This window comes from Lontra canadensis, unplaced genomic scaffold, assembly GCF_010015895.1.
Source record: "Lontra canadensis isolate GAN:19392208 unplaced genomic scaffold, GSC_riverotter_1.0 scaffold91, whole genome shotgun sequence".
In the NCBI taxonomy this organism is placed as follows: domain Eukaryota; kingdom Metazoa; phylum Chordata; class Mammalia; order Carnivora; family Mustelidae; genus Lontra; species Lontra canadensis.
This window is the reverse complement of record NW_022631085.1, coordinates 3,233,356-3,248,737: the sequence shown is the minus strand read 5'-3', so window position 1 is coordinate 3,248,737 and position 15,382 is coordinate 3,233,356. Positions and strand designations below refer to the sequence as shown.

Genomic DNA, 15,382 nt, shown 5'->3' with positions numbered 1-15,382 from the left:
GCACCACTAAGCTGAGGGCAGCCGTACTCCAGGACTGCCGTGTGCCGGGACAGTGGGGTCCTGAGCCCTGGTCTTCTGACAACTCCCTTGTATGCTTCTCTCTTGCAGCTGCTTGCTACCTTTTTAATTCAACTCGAGAGAAGAAAAGGAGTCCAGTCCTCGGGGATCATGCTCACTTTCTGGGTTGTAGCCCTACTGTGTGCCCTTGCCATCTTCAGATCCAAAATCATGGCTGCCTTAAAAGAGGTAAGTGGTTGGGGCGCCTGGGTGGCTCAGTGGGTTAAAGCCTCTGCCTTCGGCTCAGGGTCCTGGGATCGAGCCCCACTTCAGGCTCTCTGCTCAGTGGGGAGCCTGCTTCCTGCTTCCCTTCCTCTCTCTCTGCCTGCCTCTCTGCCTACTGGTGATCTCTCTCTGTCAAATAAATAAATAAAATCTTTAAAAAAAAAAAAGAGGTAAGTGGTGGCCTTATTCCACATCTTCCTGCAGCGGCCCCTTGGAAGAGATATTTGCTCCTTCCAGCTTCGGTGGAAATCACATGTTGCCATGGGAACCAGAGGATGGGTGCTACCTGGGCCCAGCTTCTTTACCAGGGATTTCCCCAGTTCATACTGCCTTTGTTCTAGAACTTTCTTTCCTTAGGGCCCTACTTATCTGTGTAGCTTCAGGGGCCCATGTGGGTTCTCCAGGGGTGGGAGCCACAGACAAATGCACACCACCCTCTGAACCTCTGTCCTCAGTAAACCACAAGGCAGGTTGCCTCTAGATGCCGTCAGTCTGGAACAGAGCTCAGTGCAGAGTGGTATTTGCAGAGCAGCTGCCCCCCTGCCCCCCCCCCCATGGGGCCCAGTACCTGTCCCCGCATTACCTCGGTGCCATCAGCTAACACTGGCTAAGAGGTGGTTCTAGTTGCTGCCATATGCTGCTCCTGGGAAGCCAGAAGGGCGTGCTTTATCAGCTGCTACGCTGCTGTCCTCCGCCACCTTCGAGCTCCTCAGGTCACTGAACGTTGATGAAGTACCTGCAGTGTTTGGGACAGACCATCGTTAGCACTGAGAGCAGCTGACATTTCTTGAGGTCATGTTTCCGAGGCGCCAGGCAGGGACTAAGTTTTGTTTTGTTTTGTTTTGTTTTGTTTTGTTTTGTTTTTCATGAGTAATCCTATTAACTGCTCAGAATTACTCTATGGCGTTTCTGAGCCTCAGCACTAATTGACATTTTGGGCTGGAGACGTCTTTGTTGTGAGGGACTCTCCTGACCTTCATAGGCTGTTTGGGGTGGGGTGGGGTGGGGTTGCATTCCTGGCCACCACCCACTGGGTGCCAGGAGCAGCGCCCAAGTCAATGGTGAGCAAAAGTGTCCCCGGCAACTACCAGGTATTCCCTGGGAGGTGTCTCCCCGCTCCTCCCCGCCCCTATTGAGAACCGCCCATCTGTTTTTAGAGATCAAAGTGCAGAAAGGTTGAGAGAGTTGGTAGCATCCGGGGGCCAGTACAAGGAGACCCAGGCCCTGACTATGGGCATGCTTCACTCCCACTCTGGAGCCTCCCTTCAGCATGTTGGCTGCCCTCACCGGACATCGGGGACCGCACCGTGGTGTAACCACTTCTCTCCTGCTGGGGGAGGTGGCTCAGGGCACGAGACCTTGTTCCTGGGTCTGCAGCCCGCTGCCCCCGGCCTCTGTAGGCTGCTTCCAGAAAGTGATCTTCTCTTCCTCCTCCCTTGGCTCACGTTTAGGATGCTGAAATCGACGTGTTTCGCGATGTCACTTTCTACATTTACTTTTCCCTCGTGCTGATGCAGCTTGTGCTGTCCTGCTTCTCGGACCAACCACCCCTGTTCTCTGAAACCATCCACGACCCCGTAAGTGTGGTCAGAGACGTGTGCGTGTGTGTGCGCGTGTGAGAAAAATACTGTCCTGCCCCAGCTCATGTGGGTTAGCTCTCTGTTTCGGGCCAGCGTTGTCTGTCTGGGATCTCATTTCATCTTCCCCAAAGGCGCAGAGAGAGGGTGTATCAGCGTCCCACTCTACAGATGGAAAAACAGAGGCCTGGCTGTGGCTAGGGGCACTTAATGATTGATAATTGAATAATTCATAATTGTCGATTTATAATAACAATTCATAATAATTCTATTCATAATAATAATTCATAATCACTTATCTGATTCATAATTGTAAACAGCTGTGTCTTGCAGGCTAGTAGGTTTTCTCATTTGGTTTCCCTAGTGACTTTAGAACATGTGAGCAAACATTTAAAAGCTGGAAAATTTGCCATAAATTCTAACTGTGTGGTTTTTTTAGAAAAATGAGGAGTTCTGGCAGTATTAGGACCACTATCCCCCACAGCAGCAGTTGACCTCAGCTGGGAGACGTGTAGCCCTACCTTACCGCAATCCCCACCACTCCCTTTTGCATTATATAGTCTTGCTTCCTTTTACGATCTGTGCCTGGCCCCTGAGGGGATTTGAGTTGGTCTGTCCTGTCAGTTTGAGGCACAGGGAAATCGTTAGGTACCTGCGGATATGAGCGGGATGATGGCGGTAGGGCCAGTCTTCCTGCTGGTAGAATAAAAGGGAACATAGTCCTTGGCTGCTCCTACCTCTGTTCTTGCTCTGTTTCCCTCTTTTCCTTCCTCTCCACCCAGTGCCCCATGCCAGGTTGGGCCAGGGCTCTGGCAGTGAGTAAAGCAGTTCTTGCCCACCTGAGGCCTGTGTTGTTATGGGGGTGAGTTAGGAGATGGTGGACAAGGAGTAACCCAGGAGCCAAGTATTGTCGGTCAGGTGGCAGTAAATCCTAAGAAGGAGAAGAAAGCATGGACAGGAAATGGATATGTTGTTTGAAGGTCATGGGCAGTTTTGATGTGATAGGAGCTATCAAGGGAGGCCTCCCTCATGAAACCTCTCTGGAGCGAGGGCGTGAGCCGAGCACATACTCAGAGGAAGAGTGGTCCAGGCAGAGGGGTGGCAAGTGCACAGGCCCTGGGGCAGGAGCTGCTGTGAAATGTCAAGGGAGCAGCAGGAGAGGCCAGTGTGGCTGGAGCAGCGAGAGGCCAGACACGGCTAAGACAAGGCATCCCACAGGTGGGGACGGTGGCCTGTAGTCACATGAGCCATTGGATTTTGTTCTGAGTGGGAGGGGAGACTTTGGAGCATTTATTTGATGCTTTGTTCATGTTTAGTCAACTGTTAACTGGGCAAATTGCAGCCAGAGCAGTTTTCAGCTGCTGTGGCTCCTCTGGGCTTGGCCTGCACCTCAGCAAGGGGCTGAGGCTGCCTTCGTGGGTGATGGAGGCACCTGTGGGGAGTCTGCTCAGAGGAGGTTGACCCTTGCCACCGTGTTTGTTAGAAACCCGTGTCCCAGTATGTGTTCCGAGAGGCCCCATTCTTGGACTTCCCTGATCGAAGAGGAACAGTGCTGGAGAAATGTGCAGTGTGTGTGTGTGTGTGTGTGTGTGCATGCATGTTGGTGCGTGTGCATGTGACACATTTGTGTTCATCTGCATGAAAATATGTGGGTGCATGTGTGTGTTCATGTGTTCTTACACGTGTGTGCATGTGTTCTTGTACATCTGTATAAAGTTATTGAGGGCAGCACCCATGCCTGGGACACCCCCTGGATCCCAGCTCACGCCTGGCACGAAGGAGAGGCTCAGAGGGCTATGGCTGTCAGGTCTCCCGGGCCAAGTGTTCGTGTGTGTGGGTGTGGATGTTTGGCCATGGCGTGTCCCCGTCAGGAAACTTTGATTAAATGTCAGGCCGTGCTGTGGAGCTGGTGGGCACACAGAACAAGTCATACCCGCCTGAGTGGCCACAGACTCTGCTTGGAGGGTAAACTGAGCCCGGGACAAGCTGGCAGGGTGACCCGAATCTTACCTGGGCTCCCAGACTCCCTATAACACCTGAGATTCCGCCTTCCGGAAGGGACTGTCTCACATGCCCTGGGCAGGGGGAAGGAGTTTCTGATTTCCAGTTCCCCCTGGGGATTTGGATAAAGCTCCTTTTGCTTCTTTCCTGGGTGCTCGCAGAGCTGGCTTCCTCCTCCTGTTGTACTGTCTGCGTTCCTGGCAGCCAGGGCCGCTCCACCACACTAGGGCAGCTGGAGGCTGGGCTGCAGGGGGCTGGGACACCCCGACTCTTGTCCCCTGCCATTCTTTTTTTTTTTTAATTAGGAACGGAAGCTTAGAGAAGATGATCGGGACTGTTAGACTCTAACTTACACCCTGAGTCTGATGGGGGCAGCGACAGGTGTCACGGAAGAGGAGCCTCCGGTTGGAGTTGGGTAGATCCGGGGCTTCCTCTAGCCCTTCAGCATTCATTAAGCATCTGTCGTACCCTCTCCATGGTTCTGGGGACACAGCAGGATGTGCAGTTGACGTGGTTCGTGCATCACTACGGTTATCCGCTACCCCGTAACAAAGCACCTTGAATTTGGTTCCATAAAACAAAAGGAGTTTATCCTTAGGTTTCCTCATCGTGGGCATTGCCCGGGCTCAACTGGGCAGCAACCCTGTGGGGTCTCCCCAACAATAGCCAACCTCGCTCATGTGGCTGGTGGTTAGCGCTGGCCCCCAGCCTGAGCCTCCGATGGAGTCTGATAGTCCACATCTTCATGGCCTCAGTGACCTCATGGTGTGGCGGCATGCGTCTAAGAACAAGTGTTCCTAGACAGAGAGCTAGGTGGAAGCTGTGTCACCACTTATGACCAAGTCCCAGCACCCCATGGTGTCACTCCTGCCACACTCTCTCAATGGAGGCCATCCCAAAAGTCGGCTTGAGTTTGCGGGGTGGGGACATAACCCACACCTCTAGGTAGGGGCAAGGTCATAAGAAGAGCTTGTGGGATGGCTGATGATGTCTGGCCGTAATTTGGAGCGCAGTTTATGGGGTAACCTCAGGAAGCTTGCGGCCTCACAAGGGACAGTCATCGATGGGGTGAGCAAACAGCTGTGCAACTCCAGTCGTGAAGAAGCCTGGGAAGCCTGAGAATCGGGGTGTAGGACTTAGATTTGTGACCTCGGGCAAGTCCCTCCTCCTTCCATAACCTCAGTGCTGCCTTCTTGAAAATGGGTCAGGGCTCCATGTGGTGCTTGTGCCAGTCCCTTCCCCCAGGGACCTGAGGCCTGTGATGAGGAGAGGAGCACACTGTTAGGTGCTTTCTCTGCCTTTCTCCCCCTTCATCATCAGGGCTTGCATCAGAGATGCAGAGAATCTGGCCCCAGCTGCCCTCCTGAGGTCAGAGCCTCGGTTATAGGTTGCTTATTCTTGGAGGTGGCGGTCAGCTGTGCTCCCGGAGTGGCCTGGGTCAGGCGGGGTCTGTGGGAGGGGGAGCTGACAGCGCTGGGCTTCTCTGGGCTCTCTCCAGCTGAGTCACAAAGCCAGTGTCCGCCCCAGCTGGCCCTCTGCCATTTGCATGACTCAGACATCTGTTCTGGTCTTAGTTTTTTGGTGGGGCTGCTCCCCTCTCTCCTCCAGGCCTGCGGCTGCCTAGAATCTGGGAGCGGCTGACCAAGCCTTACAGGGCTCTCCTGGGGTTCCTGTCTGGCTCCAGCCTGTGATCCTTCGGCTTGCAGGCCTGGAGGCTCCTGCTTAGGGTGGGGTGGGAGGGAGGGAGGAGGTGTTTCCATTTGCGCTTGGAGACGTCAAGGGCAAACATGGTCAGTAGCATAAACCCCCACTTCTCAGAGCGGGATCATTGGACCAGCTGCATCAGCGTTCCCCAGGTGCTGTTAGAAATGCAGTGTCTTGGGGGCACCTGGGTGGCTCAGTGGGTTAAGCCTCTGCCTTCGGCTCAGGTCATGATCTCAGGGTCCTGGGATCAAGCCCCGCATCAGGCTCTCTGCTCTGCGGGGAGCCTGCTTCCCCCTCTCTCTCTGCCTGCCTCTCTGCCTACTTCTGATCTCTGTCGAATAAATAAATAAAATCTTAAAAAAAAAAAAAAAAGAAATGCAGTGTCTTGGGCAGCTGAGCCCTGCTGGGTCAGAGTCTCACTTTAACAAGATCCACGGGTTGAAAAGCATTGGTTTAGCACATTTAGGAAAATCCCTCCGCTCATATGGTGTAAGAGGTATTTTTAGCCCTGTCCGTAAATAAGGAATATAACCCCCCCGCAACCAGTATTTTGCTGTGAATACGTCAAACTTGCAGAAAAGTTGAAAGAATGACGCAGCGAGTACCCATCTACTCACCAGTCTGATTTCACAGTTAACATTTTGGGAACCTTGCTTCATCACGGATCCGGCTGGCCAGCCGACCAGCCAGCCAACTGCCTGATTTTTTTTTTTTTTTGGTAGCTGAAACTTAACTTGGAAATTCTTGGTATCCTTCCCCCAAACACTTGGCCATGCCAAGAGTTCCGTATCTGTTTAACATTTCTGTTTTATTTTCTTAAAGCAGAATTTACATAGTGAAACTGCTGAATCTGACGGGACTGTTTGATGGCTGCTGACTAAAGAGTACCCCAAGTCCCTGTCAGGATCTAGAACATTACCAGGACCCCAGAAAGTTCCCTGCTGCCCCTCCTGGTCTGTCCCTGCCCTGCACACCCCAGAAGCAGCTGCGGAGCTTGGACTGTTTATGAAAGCATTGTAAACCTGGAGTCAAAGGCTTTTCCCCCTTCTGCTGTTGGTCGTTAGTAGTTCCCTGTTGTGTGGGACCCAGGGGTGGGGGGTGGGGGGTGGGGCTTGGTGCTTAGCCAGACTCTGAGAACGGAAATGAACAAACTTGACCATCGAGGAGAGGGCAGTGGGCAGATAAACCAGCAGCTCTGGGCTGGCCAGTGGGCTCTGAGGCTAGGCACATGCTGGGAGGCGCAGGGGCCCGGTGGAGAGGTTCCCATCTCAGCCTGGGCCTCCAAGGCTAGCATCCAGGGGAGGAGAGACATTGGTCAGGCCAGCAAGGCTGCACGGGAAGGTCCTCCTGGCAGAGGACCGAGCGTGTGCAGAGACCCAGCTGTATGCAGGAAACCGTGGGTGCTGGGGAGCTGCGTGGTCTGCTTGGCAGAGCTGGAGGGGCCGGGGAGCCGAGTGTGCAAAATCAAGGGTAGACCTGGGTGTCATCCTGAGAACTTGTGATCTTGACCAGATGGAGGATTCTCGGCATGGGGTGTGACACTCTCAGGTTGGAGGACCCCCCCCCCCCCCCGCCCCCCGGCTGAGAGGAGGAGGGTGTGTGGAACACAAAGAGGCTGGTGGCACTTATAGCATTTCCAGCGGTGCAGGCGGGTCAGGAGGGAGGCTGAGCTGGACGGTGACCATCTGCGTTGTTACTGTTTTTGTTGTTTTTTTTTTTTTTTTAAGATTTTGTTTATTTATTTGACAGAGATCACAAGTAGGCAGACAGGCAGGCAGAGAGAGAGGGGGAAGCAGGCTCCCTGCTGAGCAGAGAGCCCGATGTGGGGCTCGATCCCAGGACCCTGGGATCATCACCTGAGCCGAAGGCAGAGGCTTTAACCCACTGAGCCACCCAGGCGCCCCAGTTACTGTTGTTTTAACATAGTCCATTCGAAGCAGCTCCGTGAGGCAGGATGGTAAGCCCCCCCTCATTGTAAGAGAACACGGAGCGCCAGAGTGCTGGAGGGTCTTGCCTAAGATGAAAAGCCCTTCTCCTGGGTTAGTGCACTTGGTTGTGTATCATATCGGAGGCCTGGTAATCCGTGGACAACTGATTCCCACCCCCAGAGTCTGCACCAGTACATTTGGGTGGGACCCAGGTTTTGCGTTTCTAACCACAACTCAGGCACTGTGGCTGCTGGTCATGGGAGGGGGGCACATTGGAGCACCCATGCCCTCAGCCACGCTGCTGTATCTCGCACCCCTTACTGCTGGGTGTGAAGGCAGTGCAGAGTGCGAGCTAACCGGCAGAATCAGCGCCAGAAAAGCAGTGCGGAGACCCAGAGACCATGTGACAAAAAGGCCACGGTGCTGAAGGAGCCAGCCAGGGTCCCCAAACTGCCCGGGGTGAGCTAATGAATGATCAGTCCTCAGAGAACCAGTGCCTGGGACTGTTGTACCAAATAGGTTTAAGCTGCGTGGTTTCTGGCCAAATCGGCGAGTGCCAGATACAGATGCCAAAGAATGTGGCTTTCCATCTATCGTGTGCACATCAGACTTTCTTCCCACCCTTCACTTCATCCAAGGCTTGTCTGAGTCTTTCTCCTTTCTGAGTGAATGGGGGGCCTGGTAATAAGACTCCTCCTTGCTGGAACGGGAGCTGCTCCGCCCCAGCCTCAGTGGCTGGGAGGCCCCGAGGTGGTAGCTTTGAGAATGTTCTGCTTGGTTTCGGTTGAACAGGATGCCCTCTGGGTTCTCATCCAGCACCCGTGCCCTTTGTTTTTCTTCTTTAGTTTTCACTTCTTGACTCCTCCAGACTTCAAGTTGTCTGTGATCATATAAGGCCTTCGATATCAGGTAGGGACTTCTAGAAACCAGCTCCCAAACTTAAGAGAGTTCCTTCTCTGCGCTGGCGACGCGGGCCTTCTGTCGGCATGACACGACGGCTTCTCGTAATCTGAAAATCCCCATTTGGAAGCAAAGGCTGGAGGAGGCGAATTGGACAAAGCTCTTGGAGCATGCAAATTAGGAACTGTGAAATGTTCTTATAAATAATGGGATCTCATTGCATTTGCCGGGGGAATTTTCTCGCAGCAGCTGGGATTTTTCCTGGCCAGAGTTAAGGATGAATCTTTTCCCTCTGGGCTGTTGTTTCTTACAATCTCATGGGTACGGACTCCATTTGTATCCAGGAGGGTGGAAAAGGAATGAACTTGCCTTCAATTCCATAATCGGAAGGTTGCTTCGGTCCTGCCCCACGGCTGGAGGTGCCTGATTTTGAGAGAATGCCAGGATTTGGGGACCTCTCCTGTGTGCCTATGCCTAACACTGGGCTGTTTGCAGTGGGGCTCGTGGTGAATGAGAAAAAACCGTACCCTTGCGAATGAGAAAAAGACATCGCACCCCGCCTGTGTGGGCGACTGACTTTGGGCCTGGCCCTGCGTCCTTGGGGCTGATGCAGCCCCTCGCAGGCATGGGACTTGGAAGTCTTGAGATGGGCACGGGCTGCCTCTCAGCCCCGACCTGCCCCACTGCCGGGCATCTCTGTGCAAGGTCTGTAACTTGCACAGCGACTCTCCATGTTGAAGCCGAGAGTGAGAGAAGCCCGGGTTTGGAGGCAAACGGCCGTCGTTTGAGCCCTGGTTCTATGCCTTAGTAGTCCCTGTTTCAGGGTGTTGGGAGCTCTGATGCAAGCAGAGCTCAACCAGCTCTCTGTAGCGAGCCAGGCTTTGTCGACCACGTAGCTCGTGCTGTGGCTACTCCCCTCTGCCATCGGGGCTCGGAAGCAGACGTGGACAGTGTGTGAATGAGCCATGATCACCATGTGCCAGTCGCACCTTCCTGACACGCAGCCAGCCCGTGGGCCTCTCTCTGCCAGCCCTCGTGGAAAGCATCTGGTTCTGGGCTCGGTGTGCCGGGGGGCTGCGAGAAGCAGAAGACGTTATCGTTACTGTTTCAGATTTAGTATTAATACCATTACTACCGCTTCTTCCAGCTGTCACCCTGTGCCAGGTACTATTCTAAGGAATCTTAACATGTTTCATCTCGTTTAGTCTCCTCGCCAGGTAACTTGGCTGAGGTCCCGTAGCAGGTAAGTGGCAGGACTGGGATTGGGAGCCTCCCTCTCTGATCTCCTTGCTGTTTGCTGCCTCTCGTGTAAGCAAGCCCCCGGCCCCCATCGCTCTCTGGCCCCTTCATTTTTCTTCTTCGTTGTGGCTCTCCTGTTGATACTTAAATATTTATTCCCATCATTTTGCTAATTGTCCATCCCAGGTGGGAAGCGGTATCAGGTGGGGACCTCTCCGTCTTGTCTGGTCCCCAGCCACCTCTTGGCATCTAAGCAGGCCCTCCCTAAATATTTGCTTAAGAAATAAATGAGTCATTGTCGGCTGTGCCCCACCCCCTTCCATTTCCCCTTCCCCACTGGAACCCCACCTTTTCACCCTGGGGTGGAATCGGGCTACAGTCTAGGTGTATGCGAGATTGACATGATAACGCACCCACCACCAGCCTCCTGAGCAAATGCCGGCCGCTGCCTCCTCCACGAATAATGTTGCCATGCTGGGTTGGAAAAGCTCCACCTTACAGCATAGTCCTGTGGACTCAGTCACTTGTCCCTCCTTGTAGTCACGTGAGTAGGCTGAGCAGCTGACGTACCGCTCCCTGTCTCCCAGATTCCAACACCAAGGCTTCAAGCTGGAGGCACTTGCCCCGCCTCATTCAGCAAGAAAATGGCCTCCCAGGGATTTGAACCCGGGCTCCAAAGTCTGAACTCACTGTCCTTTAGGTTGGTCTGGAACACAGGTCTTTGAGGCAGACAGCACCTGATTGACTTATTAAAAATCTCCTGAGGCCAGGGCCCCAGCACACAGGCAAGCCCACGGGCACTGATCTGAGCTGGTCTGGAGTGGGTGTTCAACGGGTTCTCTAGGCTGGACTCTGGTGCAGGTGGGGCTGGGAGCCTCCTGACACCCCTCTGGTCCCTGCGTGGAGCCTGGTGGTTCTGGGCCCAGGATGCGTGTTTTTGTCCATAGAGAAGCTTCTTGTTTAGCTTTTTATGGAAGCTTGCACACGTGTACGGAAGTAGGCAGCAGCGTGTAACAGACAGCCGTAGACTGCCTATATCCTGCACCTCCCTGCGTAAGTACTTCAGTACCTGTCTCTGAAAGCCGGGGAGTTAAACATGTTTAGTAACTTTTTATTTGGAAATAAACTTGGCTTAGCAAAGGTTGCATGAATAGAATTCCTGTGTGCCCTCCACCCACCTCTCCCAGTGAGACTGTCTGAAAGATAAGGATTTTAAACAGCCCAACGGTGACCCCACTCTCTGGCCTAAAAGCATTCATAGTAATCATTGGGTGTCGTCGAGTATTCTGTAATCCACTGTGGTTGCAAAATGGCCCATTGTCTTAATGTTCTGTCATTCATTCTTTGCTTATTAGCTGGACTGTATTTTGGCGGTGGCGGAGGGACAGAGGAGAGGGAGAGAGAGAGAGAGAGAATCTCAACCACGCTCCGTGTCCAGCGGAGAGCCCTACCAGGGGCTCGATCTCACAACCCTGAGGTCATGACCTGAGCCAAAGATTACATTTGCACACACATACTCTGAGCCTTCCAGTTGCCCCGGCTGGACTGATTCTATGCAAAGACATTTCCCTTTTCTCTCTTTGGTCACCCTCTGATGAAGTTCATTTAGAAAAGGTGGGGAACACGCTTGGCTCATGCCCTTTCTGTTTTCTAAGACGGTGGCTTGGTTCACATGCGTCTTTGCATGAACGACACCAAGGGGTTGCCTTTTTTTCCCCCCAGTGTCATTGTGAGATTGTGTCTTTAATCAGACATGATGGTCACAGTCATTTCTTCTTACTGGCCTGATGGCAGCTCCCTTCATCCTTTTTGGGGCAAGTTTGGAGCCGCTTCTGGTTGTGGCTAAGGCCTTTTAACTCAACACGGCTTTAGCTCCCGTGGTAACAGGTGTGAGAAGACAGTGGAGGCTTATCTGGGACATTTCCTGCCAAGCCGCTTTGCCAGGGAGACTCTGGGAGCGAAAAGCAAACATAAAAACTTGATGTCCTGGTCTCACCCCAGACCAGCTTGATTAGACTCCGGGAGGTGGGGACCAGGTACGGTGTTCTTTTTAAAGCACCTGCAGCCTGGATGGAAAACCACTCTGGCAGAATGTGTGTGTTTGTGTGTTTCCAAGGCTGTCTCTGAAAAAATGCTGGAACATGGAGCAGCCTCCTCTGTTAGAGACCTCATTGCTGCATGGTGACCCCCCTCCTACCTTGACTAACGCATATATTTTACAATATAGATCTGAATGTTTTCAGTGTGGAAAGTTGGCCCTTGTGTGTGGTTTCTGAGGCTCCACGTGGACATCCTTTTCCTGGTGTGTGTGTGTGTGTTGTTGGAGCTCATTTCTGTGCCCCTGGGAAAGAGGTTCTGTGAGAGCTTGCTTGGAATATGTTGATGACTTGCCTTTGCCCTTGGGATGAAGACCAGAATCCCTTACATGGCCTCCAGTAGAGACTGCTCAGCCACTTCTTGGTTCCCAGAGTGGGTTATGCCCCCTTCTGCCACTTCTGCCACAGGACCTTTGCACACACACACTCTTGGTGCTGAGACTGCCTTGCTCTCCCCCTTTCCTCGTTTTCCTCTCCTCAGTTTTCAGACGCCAGCTTAGGGACGCTTTCTCTGACCTTCATCCCGTGGATCAGCCCCCATCCGCTTATTGGCTCTCTCGCTGTGATCTCACTAAGATATCTGTGACCTCACTGGTACACTGACCTAGCTTCAGGGGACGATCCTCATGGCAGTTGAGGTTGTGTGTTTGCTCACAGGACCATTTGATTAATGTCTCTTTCTGAAGCCTGTTAGGGACTCGCCATCTGTGTCCTCTGCTTCCAGCGGGGGGAGCCTGGCGAGACCATTCCATCCCTCTGCTCTTCTGTTTCTTTAACTCCAAAGTGAGGATGATGCTTTTAACTACTTCCTAGGGTGGTTGCAAAGATTACATGAGATCATGTGTGTAAAGCACTTACAGCAGAGTTAGCCGGTACAGAAGTTAGCAGGTGTTATTGTTACTCTGGTGCACTGCAGGCTTCGGGGGTTGTGTCTGCTCAGATTTATATACATGGTGCTGGGCATGTAGCAGTTGCTCAGAATATACATGTTGAATGAACGAATGAAACAGGAGTAATAGTAATTCCCACGCTCGTAAGGTTCTATGAGGATATAAGATGATGCTGGCTCTTGGTAGAGCGTCCGGCACATGGCTGGTGGTCAGACGGTATTTGTTGAATGGATGAGTCAGTGAATGAATGGGGGTAACGGGCACACTCCCCAGGGTGCCATGGAATTGGAATATAAGGCAGGGAGGGTAAGTGGCGTTCTCTGCTGCTTTTGCACATAGTAGACACTCGGGAAATATTTCCTGGATGACACTGGTGAGTTGCCATGTGTTTCTTTGACTGGGGCTCAAGAGAGAAACCCTTTTGGGGTGCAAGTCATCGGTGTGAGGGGGGCTGCTGGTCCATCGAGAGTAAGAGTGCTCTGCTCACTGCTTGTTGCCCAGCGCGCCTAGACAGACGAGAAGTTTAATTGATCATTTCCTGTTTATTCCCACCCCGTGTGTTCTCTCCACTAGAATCCCTGCCCGGAATCCAGCGCCTCCTTCCTTTCCAGAGTCACATTCTGGTGGATTACAGGGTAAGGCCAGGCAGGTGCTTTGGGCCTGCTGTCCCTCCGTCAGCCCTTCACCGCACGTGCTGAGCATGTCTGTCCTGGGCCCCGGGGCTCAGATGCGGACCCTGTGCCGTGTGGACGGACTTGACGTGTGAACCTTCACCCAGGGCACTTAGAAGCCGTGTGCTCTTGGCTTTCGGATTTGGGTTTTTTTGTTTTTTGTTTTTTTTTAAACATCAGGTTAATTACAGTTGTTGGCCAAGAAATAAAATTGCCATTAGAAAAGTAATGCCCATGCCCTGTAAGAAATGTGGGTATAAGAAACAGGCATAGATCCACAACCAGAAACCCCCAAGGCACCTGCTCACTTTAGGCTCCCTTCCTGTCTTTTTTTCCCCACACATTTCTTCCTGCACGATGTCGCATCTTACCCAGGATTCTCTGAATCCCTTTTTCCCCATAAGCACTCTTCCTTGTCTTAATAAACTTTGTACAGACATCTTTTTTTTAAATTAAATATTGTTCAGATTAACAGTTAAGGACACTGTTCCTTGTCCTTATAAACTTTGCACAGACATCTTTTTTTTTTTTTTAATTAAATACTGTTCACATTATCTGTTAAGGAACATCTTGGGGACAGTTGGGGTCATTGGAGTGTGGACTGCGGGTCATGCCATCGTTAGATTTCTGATTTTCGTGAGTCGCTCTCTGGCTTCTGTGAGAGCATGCTCTTTTTCTAAGGGGGACACACGGTAACGTTGGGGGTTCAGGCATGCTGCATCCACAGCCTCCGCTGAAGGGGTTCAGAGAAAAAGTCTGTATGTGTATATTTATAGGTAGAGAGAAGAGTACAGCAGATGTGGTAAGATGTTAGCAGCGGTGAGCTGGGGGGGGGTAGGTGTTCATGTGATTTTTCTGTAAGTTTGATAATGATTTCAAAACAATCAGTGACAGGTTTATGTTCTTTACGGAAGTGTCCAAACATGTAGAAAGCAAGTCTAACCAAACTCAACGAACTTATCGTTGGGATTTGACGATGATGACTGCTTTGCCACTGAGTCTTAAAAACTTTTTTTTAAAGTAAATGGGATCCACTGTAAAATCGGTATCCTGAGTACTCTGTGTCTTTGAAAAATGAAGCCATGTTTCCCGGGCGACCTAACAGAATTAGGTGTGATGACTTAATGTGCCCAGATGTCCCGTGCATATTGCGATTTTCCTAAGTGCGTGCTGCTGTCCGTGGCGGCGGGCTGGCATGGCGGGTGTGGGCGGCAAGGGTCAACGTCCCCTTGCTGCGACTCTCATCTCCTTCCCCTGGTGTTTTGGCCCCAGGCTGATGGTCCGCGGCTACCGCCAGCCGCTGGAGAGCACTGACCTCTGGTCCCTGAATAAGGAGGACACGTCAGAGCAAGTTGTGCCCGTTTTGGTAAAGAACTGGAAGAAGGAGTGTGCCAAATCCAAAAGGTAAGTGCGAGCCTCTTGCCACAGGGGAGAGCCGGGCATTCTCTAGGACCACCGGGTCACCCCCTTTCCTGCCACCACGGTGCAGAATGGTGGCGGTGTCCCCTCTGACTAGCTTCTGGGTCCTGGGCGAGCTGCTTCACTCTTCCCAGCTATGGTCGGCTCATCTGCAAAATCCAGGAAGACTCTTCCACGTAGCTAAGGCAGTCTGGGTAGACAAGAGCGAAAGATTGATGCTGTTTGCTTGGGCCCTCGGCAAGTGCGTGCTTGGGGTGCGCAGCCCCGCTCTGCATGAGACAGCGGCACCTTCCCTGTGTCACCGGGAGCGTCCGGCCTCCTGAGTGTTCTTGCTCTTTTCAGTGTTTTGGCTTCGACACACCAAGCCTTTCGCTTCAGCATCTATTCTGCCAAGGAAGCCCTCCCCAAGGGTGCTTTGGGCTGTGCTGCGTTTAAAATTAAAATAGACTTTAGTGTTTTTTTTTTTTCTTTAAGATTGTATTTATTTGTTTGACAGAGAGAGAGAGGGACAGCAAGAGAGGGAGCACGAGCGGGGATGGGGAGTGGGAGAGGGAGAAGCAGACTCCCCGCTGAGCGGGGAGCCCAGTGCAGGGCTTGATCCCAAGACCCCGAGATCATGATGTGAGCCAAAGGCAGACGTGCAACGACTGAGCTACCCAGGTGCCCCTAGACTTG

The 15,382-nt window shown here is 52.4% G+C and overlaps 1 protein-coding gene across 1 annotated transcript in view; it reads left to right on the top strand.

Annotated features, from left to right (window-relative positions):
* Positions 1-15,382, top strand: part of ABCC1 (ATP binding cassette subfamily C member 1) — a 127,894-nt gene that overhangs the window by 47,207 nt on the left and 65,305 nt on the right. The window contains exons 4-7 of the mRNA XM_032836225.1: positions 109-246; positions 1,734-1,859; positions 13,191-13,252; positions 14,561-14,692. Coding sequence (XP_032692116.1) covers positions 109-246; positions 1,734-1,859; positions 13,191-13,252; positions 14,561-14,692 — 458 coding nt within the window. The remainder of the gene's footprint in view (positions 1-108; positions 247-1,733; positions 1,860-13,190; positions 13,253-14,560; positions 14,693-15,382) is intronic.